This window comes from Armigeres subalbatus, chromosome 3 (genome assembly GCF_024139115.2).
Source record: "Armigeres subalbatus isolate Guangzhou_Male chromosome 3, GZ_Asu_2, whole genome shotgun sequence".
In the NCBI taxonomy this organism is placed as follows: Eukaryota; Metazoa; Arthropoda; class Insecta; order Diptera; family Culicidae; genus Armigeres; species Armigeres subalbatus.
In genome coordinates this window covers 273,810,024-273,822,062 of record NC_085141.1, presented here as the reverse complement: position 1 = coordinate 273,822,062, position 12,039 = coordinate 273,810,024, and the positions used below count along the sequence as shown (strand labels likewise).

At 43.2% G+C, this 12,039-nt stretch overlaps 1 protein-coding gene across 1 annotated transcript in view; it reads left to right on the top strand.

The window, feature by feature from the left end:
* Positions 1–5,213, top strand: part of LOC134224415 (zinc finger protein Xfin-like) — a 46,670-nt gene extending 41,457 nt beyond the window's left edge. Inside the window, exons 3-4 of the mRNA XM_062703752.1 lie at positions 3,983–4,062; positions 4,130–5,213. Coding sequence (XP_062559736.1) covers positions 3,983–4,062; positions 4,130–4,547 — 498 coding nt within the window. The 3' untranslated portion in view covers positions 4,548–5,213. The remainder of the gene's footprint in view (positions 1–3,982; positions 4,063–4,129) is intronic.
* Positions 5,214–12,039: the final 6,826 nt, after the last annotated feature.

The window sequence follows — 12,039 nt, the reverse complement described above, 5'->3', positions numbered from 1 at the left end:
GAAGGGAAAGATTGATGATTTTTGCTAACGGTTTAAAAAGAGCACTCGAACACCGGCGCAACAAAGCAGCCGGTATCTCGTCCGGTCCAGCACAGAACGAAAATTTCAGTTTCCGGATCGCTTGGCACACATCTTCATCACTGATGGGAAAGATGCCTAATGCAACGTACACACCACTCAAGCAGTTTGACGAACATTGACTCCGCCCCCCAAGAAAACGCTTTGGTTGCTGCTTTGTTTGAACGTGTGTGAAGTTGTTCGAACAACCGTTTGACAGTTGGCGGCTCGGTTGGAAAAATTAAAACGGTTTGATTTTGGTTTGAGTTTTCGGGGGCGGAGTCAAGGTTCGCCGAACATGTTTGAGCATTTGTAGTGAAGTTGCACAAACCCCCATATATTTTTTGATGGTTGGTGCTCAAGTTGGCGCTTCGGTCGTTCGTGTGTGATATTGTTGGTGGAATAAATTGATTGTTCGTGTCGCTGTTGGTAAAATTTGAAGGATGTTTGAATAAACGAGAGGTGGAGTCAATGTTGGTTAAACTGCTTGACCGTGTGTACGTTCCATAAGTCCAGTACATCTCTAGGAGTGTCACGAGCCTCGATGACAAGAGATAGCGGAACTGAGAAATCGTTGAAGGAGGTCTTAAACTATTCAGCAAGGAGCTCGCATTTGTCAGCTGGAGTGTCAGCAGAAAAACCATTCAGTTGCATTGACGTAGGAAGATCATCTTCATCCTGTTTGGACCTAATAAATGTTTAGAATTGCTTGGGATATAGACGCAGATTTCGTTGTGTGCGACTGATGAATCGGGAATACAAAAGCTGATTATAACCTTTGTACTGTTGCTTGTTGTAAGTGGAACGATAATTGCAGTATTTCCGAAGTGCAGAGGACCGGCGACGTTTAAGTATTCGTAATCTGTGATGTGAAATACTTGGGAAATTCATGTTCAAAAATCATTCGGCATGCCAGCACTTTATCACGATTGTATGAAGTCAAAGTTTTTACAGGAAATTTCTTTACTGTATTTTTCCTGAATATCCACAAGAAATTCTTTTGAATTTTTTTCTTGGATTATTGTAAAAACATGGACATTTTTCAAAATTGTAGCTGCAGTCCGCTAATGCAAAAGTGTCGGCGGCGTGATGCCAAAAACCATCTGCGGCGGTGGCGTGGCGGAATTTTTTTTATATTTTCCCATTTTTCCTTAATTCCAAATTTTTGTTGTGGAAATTGAGACTGAATCGCAACCTGTTTTTTCTAAGATGGTCAAATAACGCAAATATGCATCGGCGTTGCGACCAACGTTGCGTTACCGGTTTTTCTCGATGCACACCTACGTCTTTTTAACGCTGAGTTGGAAGACGCTACGTGGGCATCGACCCTAAGATGCGCTTTGCGTTTAATGATTTGTATTTTTTACACCGCTATTGTTATTCACCAAAAGCTTTTCGTGTAAAACAAACCACGTGGTTCGAGAGCAACACCCCCTCCCCCCATGTGGCTTATCGTGGTGATTTTCCAAAATCCCCACCACCCCCATATATAACCACGTGGTTTCTGGACGGCCCCTAACTCAACGAAGCTAAATTTTGTTCAGGTTACATGCTGTTCAGGTCACTCTTACGTGAAAAGTATGGTGGATGAGAACCACATTAAATTTTTGTTTGCTTTTGGTAAATATCACGTGAAAATTTTTCAGAGTGATGGATTCTCAACTATCCAGCTTTCCACGCTCGGTAATGGCGGCTTGTCGCTGTGTAAAAATCAATCGCTCACTGTACTGTTTGACACTAGCTGGAGGAAAGCTCACTGGCGTTCCTGGATGAGGGGAAAGGGAAAAAAGGCCTTTTCGCCAGTGAGTTTTCCTCCAGCTAGTGTCAAAAAGTACAGTAATCGATTGATTTTTACACACCGAAAAGCCGCCATTACCGAGCGTGGAAAGCTGGATAAGCCATTTTATAAAAAGCTCAAATGACAGGAGACCTAACACTAATATTTACATTTTACAAGGAACATTTGCGAAAATGGAATGAAATGATGATGATGATGACGAATTGATGATGATTTCCATGCAAATTTACCAAAACAAAGACCGAGCCGTTCACTCAAAATTTCGATCAGCTGTTCAAATCTCTCTCGTAAAATGGCTTATTGCACCTAAGTGCCGGGTAGACTCTTCTTAGCATAAAAAAATATTATCAAAAGTTATTTTCAACTAGCAGACCCGACGAACTTCGTTTCGCCTAAAATTGATTTATTCTCTGATTATAGTTCTCGAGTTATGCAGAAATTTCGGTTTCATTTGTATGGGTCCCCCCATTCCAGAAGGGGAGGGGTTTCTAACCACCACAGAAACATATCTTCCTTTTCAAAACCTCCACATGCCAGATTCCATTTTCTTGATTAATTCTCGAGTTATGAACAAATTGATGTTTCATTAGTATGGGAGCCCCTCTTTACAAAGCACAATGGTCGGATTCGTCAAATTTGACGACATAAATCTATAACTCGGAAACTACAGTGCTAGAGTTTTGACGTCTTCAGAAGAAATGATCTACAAGAAAAGATCTATTTTGGTGTAAGTTGCCATTAGGGTAACCCTTTCGTGATTTATTTTTGGAAATGATTTTTTTTAATCTTTTGAGTTAGGAGATCATATTATTTAAAAAAATGTTAACAATTTAATTCTAAGCATTTTTGCTTAATAAACATTTATTTTATCTCATATAGGTAATGTTTTATAACAAAATTACTAAATTTAGATAGGGTGGTCCCGAAAAAAATAGTTTTGCCTTCCATCAATCCAAATTATTTTCAAAAACAGTCTTAGCACCGCTTTACAGTCTTTGGGTAGCGCAACTTTTGGTTACATAAGATGGTTGATAGCTTCATTTTCAAGCATAATATGCATTTTTTCATGAAAAAGAGATATTTTTCTGGGAATTCTATTACAACAGTAGTAGCAAATATTAGCAAAAAATTCAATCGTATTCTGAAAGTATACATTCAGGCTCATCAAATCCATGATATTTCATTTGTCCATCTTTATCCACTTTTGTTTGATAATCATATTAATTTCGTACGAAAAATCAGGAATTTCATATGAAACACATATAGGGTAAAATGCCCAATAGTGGACCCCCTAGAAGCGGAATTTTGCTCTTCCTGTCATACGGCTTAGATATTTTCAAAATATTAACTCTGCTTGATATCTAACAACAAGCTCTACATCCCCTCTTCACGATACATTCATAAAACACCCAAATACACGACATTATTCGTTGAAATTTACATTGTAAAGTCTAACTGAATTCGCCCTATAGTAAACCCCCTGGGGATCCATAATAGGAAATTGCTTCCCTATAGTCGACACTTCATTTGATTTTCATGTCCCGTTTCGGGACGTTCTTCTTCCCTATTATGGACCCCCCCAAATATTCCTATAATGGACACTCTCGTGTTTATTTTTTATAGAATTGTAAAAAATCATCTAGTTTGACTTTCCATAGCATTTCCAACGCATGTAATCAAATCATAGGACTGTAAGGTAGGTTCTCCCGATAGAATTTCATAGCAAAATGTTGACATTGTGCAGTAATAATGCAAAAATGGCTGGAGGGTCCACTATTGGTTGGGGGTTCACTATTGGTCACTTTACCCTACCATCTTTTGGATTTTCACAATATTTGGTAGAATAAAAGACAGGAAAACCGTCGTTGATCAGAGGGGGTACAGACTGAACACTTAACACCTTGACAATGGACAGGACACATAGCACCTAGTGGACCAGTGGAGAATTTCTCGATCACGAAAAGTTTCCTTCTTACCGAGGCGGGAATCGAACCCGGTAAGAAGGAAAAAAGTCGAAGGGAAAGGGTTTCAATCTTTGTTTACTTTTGTCTTCTTGTTTTTTTTTGCGATTCTACAAATAACAGTGAAACATAATTGAAATAACCCTTCAATGTCTCGTGTCTTTAGGTAATTGAAGTCATGGTCAAAGAAGAGGACTCCGATGACGATGAGGACGAGGGTGATGAAGTGAAAGAAGAACAGGAATGGTAAGCGAAAGGGAAATTTCTAACAATTCTATAACAATCTTAAGACAAATACTTTTCCCTATTCTAGCGAAGAAGACGACACGAGCGGTCGCAACGATGAAGAGGACGGTGATGACCACAAAGACAATGGCTACGAGCAGGACGAGGACAACATCTCGCCAGCCAATGAGTCAGGAGGGGGCGGTGTTGAAACCGACCCGTCGGAACCAAAGTCGAAACATCGGTGTCACATTTGCAAGAAAGAATTCGCTTGGCCGAAGTCGTTGAAGATCCATCTGCGATCGCATACTGGAGAGCGGCCGTATGAGTGTGACGTGTGTGGCAAAAGCTTTACGCGCTCGGATAGCTTGAAAGCCCACAGACATACGCACGGTGACGTCCGGGTGCTGCAGTGTCATCTGTGCGAAGCCACTTTTCTCAGCGATAGCGGGCTGATACACCACCAGCAGGAGGAACATGGCATAGAACCGTTGGACGGTTATTAAATTTCGGTCCGAATAGTTCAACGAAGCACCGTTTACCATTCTACATGACACTGAATCATATCGGGACAATATTTTTTGTAACTTTGAAGTTTGAGTCCATTTGTGATGGATTATGGGTTAGTTAGATTGAAATCACCTGCACTAACACCGAATTACGAGCACATTCAAAAATTGAGAAACCATTTTAACTAGGGTTGTGTACTGTACAGAACGAAATAGTTTTATTAGAATTGTCTAGTTTTAAAACTTAAACTTCACATACAATGTAACGGAACGCGGAAGTACCGATCTAAATCGTGATCGTGACAAACCAGGTGTTAGAAAAGCATTCTCCACGTTATTGAGAGTTGAAAGTGAATGAAACTTTCAACATGAACTCGAGCCGATGGGGCTTTGACGCCGTCTTATTAATTGTTGTTTTGTGTTATTAAAGGGAGACTGAAAAAGCACCTGGCAATATTCCTTTTGTTTTATTTTATTATGTTAAATCACTAGTGTTCAACACAAGAATATGCGGATAGCAAATATAAATTGCATAATTTTATGCAAAACACAAAAATCGCAAGATGTTAGATATTTTATAATTTCATTAAGTATGTATATTTGTATTAACTGTATAAAGTTATCTCATTCAACAAACTGGTAGAATCTACTTATTTGAAACAATTTTGTCCAATCTATTAATTGTACTGGTAATATCCGAAAATTTCCATTCTTCTACAATTCGTAAGGTATATAATCAGGAATAAAAATGGAATGTCTAGGTTTTAGCAGCCAATATAATCACTCATATTCTTGTTTACGTACGAACCTGTACGAACGCGCTTTCGATCAAAAGTTGAAGCGCATTCTCGTTTACGCCAGCAAAATTAAATGGAGAAACAGTTCGAACGAATCACGAATGTGGTGGGGTTTGACAGTGGGCCCTGTTAAACTTCTATAAAAAAAAACTGCATGTATTCGCAAGTAGGCTCCGCCAAAGCGACCGTGTGCCGCTCAAAGCGCAAAAGCCCAAGTCCTAGTGTTAGGTGGGACGCTAAACAGACCTGACACGACGGCCCTCCGACGAGACAGGAGGTTTGCACAGACCCAATAAGCCGCCTTTAAAAACAACTATTACGAACGACATAGAAGATAATACGACTCGATACAACGGCAACGACCTAGGCGATCGTACCTATCGCTTATTTAGTTGTGTAACTTGCTGTGATTATTTTACCATTTTGTGCCATTTCATTGCTTTTGACTCGTTGTACTTAGTGTTGTGAAATTTGTGTTGGATGGTCAGTGATAAATATTGCGAATCAATCGTTTATCATCGCTTCCCGGATAGTGATATTGTTGAGACTTGTGACTGTTTTGTTTTGCAATCTATTCGCACTATCCCCTAACTGCACTTTTTCGGCTACCGTACATCCACACTGCAAGTTTAAGAGCATCTCCATCGTCATTGTTATCCACTTGTGATCACTGCGCGAGGGCAGATAAAGATGACGATGAGGGTATTACTTGCATGGCTTTCTGCGAAAGAATGGTACACTATAGGTGCACCGATAAGAAAAACTCAAGTCGATTATCAAAATCGTTCATGAGACCCAAAACCTCATGCGGATGTGTGATGAATGTGCGAAACTTATGAAGATGGTTCGAATCCGCTGTTTCGTCGTTCAGTGATGTTATTAACACTTATTACTATCACTGAGAAGCAGGAATCCGTGCATGAACAAATCTGGATGGAACTAATAAAACATGGTAATCAAATCGCTCAGCTAACCAAACGCATTGCTGCATCTTCTCCGGTCCTTCAACAACAAAGTGGCTCTACCCGCCAACCTCCATCCAAAAGACGTCGTCAAGAAGACATAGGATCGCATAAACCTCTTCTTGGTGGCACGAAAATAGTTCCCGACGCCAGCGTAATAACCGTACCTGAGCCAATTCAACTGTTTTGGGTTTACCTTTCTCGTATCCATCCAAGCGCTAAATTGGAAGCTGTTGAAAAGCTAGTAAAGGATAGTTTAAAGTGTGAGGAAGCTGTTAGAGTCATTCCTCTTGTAAAACGAGGCATCGACACTAGTCGTCTGAGCTTCGTTTCCTACAAAATCGGAATCGACCCCAAGTTTCGAGAAGCAGCTCTTGACACTCAAACCTGGCCCAAAGGAATTTTATTTCGCGAATTCGAAGACAACAGTTCAAAAAACATGTTCTTACCTCTGCTGAATACGCCAACCATCACGATTTCGCCCGAAGCCGGCTCGTCCCAGTTTACGACACCCTTATCCGGAATAAATCTAGAAGGTTAACTTATTTCAACGAACCTACATCATCTTCACTACCGGGACGCACGCTTGCCATCAGTACTGAGGAAGCCCCTAGTCGACTCATCACAGTCGAGCCATTCCTGCCAGCGATCTTCAGCCGTTCCGGTCCTGTGTTTGAGCTCCCGCACTCCCTTTGCAGGCAAGTATACACATGAAGGTAACACTGCTCTGCCTGAACAATCTCCGTTTTCCAGCGCTCTCGGTAGTATCACCCCCATAGAGACAATAGACAATCCGGATTTATCGTGTGCTACATTGACCATCAATCGGCTGGTTCCCGTTACTCCCGTTGGTGCCTCTTCTGTATCATCACTGGGACGCACGCTTGCTGCTAGCATTGAGGAAGCCCGGATCCCCCAACGCAGTCGAGCCGTTCCCGCCAGCGTTCTTCAGTCGTCCTGGTCCTGCGTTTGGGGCTGAAATGGGGTCTTCCGAACTCCTGTGTTCGGCAAGTATGAACAACATTCAAATGGGTCTGTTCCTAAAGCTGCACTGTATTCTAGTGAACAATGTATCTCGCATATCTCCACGCCCTCCTATTCGCCCATCGTCGCTTGCTGGCCAGTCGCCTCTGCAGAGTGTCCAGGACGCACCGCAGTAAGCTTCTCGGGAGATTTTTCCAGTCCCTCTATCTCAGTCGCGCCATCTGCTGCCAGAGTTCATCCAAGTCGTCCTGGCCCTGAGTTTAGATGTGGATTGGAAATCTCCCAGCACCTTACTCCAGGCAAGTACCTATGCAACAATGAACATTCGCTGCCTGATTCGGATCTAACTTCCAGCAGTTCTCCGGTAGTATCATCAACCAGGTCGATCGATCGCGACACCGATGATCTCTTGATTTACTACCAAAACGTAGGCGGTATCAACTCAGAAGTAGACAGCTATCGTCTAGCAACATCAGCTCAGTGCTACGATGTTATTGTCCTGATCGAAACTTGGCTTGATGATCGCACACTCTCGAGTCAAGTGTTTGGTACTGAATACGAAGCGTATCGGTGTGACCGAAATCCTGAAAATAGTAGGAAATCTACTGGTGGCGGTGTCATCATTGCTGTACGGCGTGGTTTGAAGGCAAGGCTAATTGAAAATTCCACGTGGCAATGTTTGGAGCAAGTCTGGATATCCATCCAATTGAAGAAGAGCGCCATTTTCCTTTGTGCCGTGTACATACCTCCAGATAGAACACGTGACGTTGACTACTTAGATACCCACTGCCGTTCCGTCTTCACCGTAGTCGAGGGTATGGCGAAGGGAGACCCGACGACGAGAAAGCTTTATGCCGCCAACTAACACCAATTGCAAGAGAGTTCGTGGGGCAGTACCAGGCGGGATTCATGGGTGAACGCTCTACCACAGACCAGGTGTTGGTCGTACGTCAGGTATTGCAGAAATGCCGCGAATACAACGTGCCCACACATCATCTATTTATCGACTTCAAAGCTGCATATGATACAATCGATCGGGACCAGCTATGGCAGCTAATGCACGAACACGGATTTCCGGATAAACTGACACGGTTGATCAAAGCGACGATGGATCGACGATAGTTCGAGTTTCAGGGGCATTCTCGAGTCCTTTCGAAACACGCAGAGGGTTACGGCAAGGTGATGGTCTTTCGTGTCTGCTATCCAACATCGCTTTGGAGGGAGTAATACGGAGTGTAGGGATTGACACGGGTGGTACGATTTTCACGAAGTCCGTCCAGTTATTTGGTTTCGCCGACGACATTGATATTATGGAACGTAACTTTGAGAGGATGGAGGAAGTCTACATGAAACTGAAAAGTGAAGCTAAACGGATTGGACTAGTCATCAACACATCGAAGTTGAAGTACATGATAGGAAGCGGTTCAAGAGAGGTCAATGTAAGCCATCCACCACGAGTTCCTATTGGTGGTGACGAAGTCGAGGTGGTTGAAGAATTCCTGTACTTGGACTCACTGGTGACCGTCGATAACGATACCAGCAGAGAAATTCGGAGACGCATCATGGCAGGAAATCGTACGTACTTTGGACTCCGCAAAACGCTTCGATCGAATAGAGTTCGCCGCCGTACCAAACTGACTATCTACAAAACGCTTATTAGACCGGTAGTTCTCTACGGACACGAGACCTGGACGATGCTCGTGGGGGACCAACGCGTGCTGCGTATCATCTATGGTGGGATGCAGATGGCGGACGATACGTTGAGGGGGCGAAAGAACCACGAGTTGCATCAGCTGTTGGGAGAACCATCCATTGTTCACACCGCGAAAGGAAGACGGCGGTGGGCTGGGCACGTAGCCAGAATGTCGGACAGTAATCCGGTGAAAATGGTTCTCGACAACAATCCGACGCGAACAAGTAGGCGAGGTGCACAGCGGGCAAGGTGGATCGATCATGTGGAGGACAATTTGCGGACCCTCCGCAGACTGCGTGGTTGGCGAAGTGCAGCCATGGACCGAGCTGAATGGAGAAGACTTTTATGTGCAGCACAGGCCTTTCCGGCCTTAGTCTAATAATAAATAAATAAGTATGCAGAGCAAGACGAATTTTCAGATATCTTCGTACAAATTCTTAGAGCAATTTCCAAAGGAACTCCCAAAGGAATTACCGACTTTCTTAAAGAATTTCTTTGAACATTTTTCAAAGAATTCCGTCGGAATTTTCTCCAGGGATTCCTATAGAAAATCCTCCTGAAATTACTACAGAGATTGTAGCCTTCGCTCCATGGCTTAGATGATGAATCATTAATTACTAATCAATTTAAGACTTCTAAATAGAATCGCGCCAAAATCTAGCCTAGCACGATACGATCAAAGTGCGGCGTCATTAAGCGCCTGCGTTATTAAAGTACTCAGCCAACAGCTCCGAAGGTCAAGTTTATTTGAAATCCGCCGAAGATTTTGAAAGAGAAAAGGTCGCGGCTGAACCCGAAACATTGGCGAACGCCTCAGCGTAAGCTCACAGACCTCCGAACTATTTCAATGAAGTTCGCGGGAAATGCCGAATTCCTGTTCGGCCGAGGTCACCGTCCTTAATCTGAGGGTAACGGCTTCAAATTTAATTTCTCCCAAACCGCCAACTGAAGCAGAAGTGTCGCGCCTTTTTGTCCGTGGTTCGTTTCTTGTTGAAGACTAAGTTAAGCAACATTTTAGATTTTCTTTATTTAATTCTATTTCTTTTTGTTAAGTAGTGTCAAGTTTGCTTAACAAACGTAGTGTGTGCGTAAGGATCAGCTTTGTGCGTTTCTCGAAGAAATTGTCCAGGTAATGTGCTCCGCGTGCTCGTTGTTTCCCGTGCATTGTGTATAATTAATCGTCCTTTATGTAGCCGACCGCTACGTTTGTCGCAGGCAACCGCGGCACACCGCCATTGTTGGGACGATAGATTCCCGGCATCCGTCGCCGGAGGGGGCCAACCCGTCAACACGTTGGTCCCAATTCCAATCGTGGTTGCCAATTGCCACGCATCGTCGCTAATAGGGGTCAGCGAGTGCCGAGCCGCCGATCAACACCCCTTCCCCTCCCCCTTGGCCACGTCACCAACGGCCATTTATCGCTGCGAACATCGATCGCTTTCCGCCGTCTACCAGGAGCGCAGCAGTGCCGGTAGGCGAACAACAGTCGGTGAGTCAAGCGATCTCTTTTTTGTCGAGTGGGGCGTGCAATGAGGACGCCTCGGAGAACGTTTTTTTTTTGTGCCGACCGTAAGTCGATAACTGGCTGAGTCAGGAACTTGGACACGTCCATAATATTTTGAGGTTGGATGTGGAACTTATAAAACGTGCGCACGTAACGTAATTAGTGAACGTCCCATCCAACCTCTATTGTCAGGCACCCGGGTGTGAAGCTTCTCGTCGTCGATTGCTGAATGAAAATGGGATAACACAATGAATGAGCACATGTAGATAGCTAGAAAAGAATAGACAGAAAAAACGCACACACAGATAGCACAAACGTAATTAGTACATAGTGAAACAAACGTAAATGAACGAAATACCACATTAAGGTCACTCCTGACAGAATCCAAGTTTCAAAGTACTCGCGTTTTCGGGGGCACACCACTCGATACGGAAGCAACGCACAACTGTCATTTTTATTTTTTCACGCATGCTGCGATGCGACGCAGCAAAGCTGAATCAACCTTGGAATCAACAAAAATGACAGTTGTCCGCCGCCTCCGTATCGAGTGGTGTGCCGTCGAAAACGCGAGCACTTTGAAACTTGGATTCTGTCAGGAGTGACCTTAAGCATGCTGTTTTAATAAATTATGTACCCCGCTTTACCTACCTATGAATAAAATGTCGTCTTCGTTGTGAAACCAATGGGTTATTGTTAGATGTTCTGCGTATAGTGTTAAAGAGAGAAAGTGTTTTCCCGTTGCTTCGGTTCGTTTATGTTGTTTTTGAATGTCTTCCGCGTGGCGGAATTTGACTGTTTGCGCATGCTTTTCCGCGTTGGTTGCGCCTCTGGTGGACTTTAGTTGAAGTTACCAGTGATGAAAAGAGAACGTGCAACGTAGCATTGCTGGTAGCAACGTTGGAGGGTATGTGTGATCTAATACCGTACTTTGGAGAAATAGTTTGGAAGTTTTGAGATTTATGCTGAGGTATGGTAGGGTAGTTTTCCGAGTTTCTACGTAGTTAGGCGGACTGGCTCGATCTCCTCTTCGGAGTTTTTTCAAATGGACTCGCCCTGATGGACTCCAGAAATTCCTCAAGACTCTAAGAATTTTCTTAAGGTATTCCTTAAGAACTTCCTCCAGGACTTCATTCGGATTTTTTTTTCAAGAAAACCAAGAAATGGGGGGGGGGTCCAGCCCCTCCACCAAACCCATTTTTTTTTATTTTTATTTTTTGAAGATTGCAGCAATGCATTCAAATGACCGCAAATGCATATGAATTAATGGAAAAAGTAAAATCTTTCCCCCTAAAGTGCTATTTCGACCTCTCTTATGTGTTTTTCTCATTTTTTTTTAATGCGCGAGAAAGGCACCACCAACGCTAGGTGGATTGATCTGAGTTTTTAAAGAACAATTCTGGCAATTTAGGTACAAGGAGGAATGAAAGAAATGTTTAATTTCATAGGTCACGTGCCCCATCGTGCTCCTACTCCAGACGCCAACCATTTTTACCGTTGTTTGTCATTGTGTTGCATGGCTTTCACAAAACTACTTTTAGATGGGCAAAAG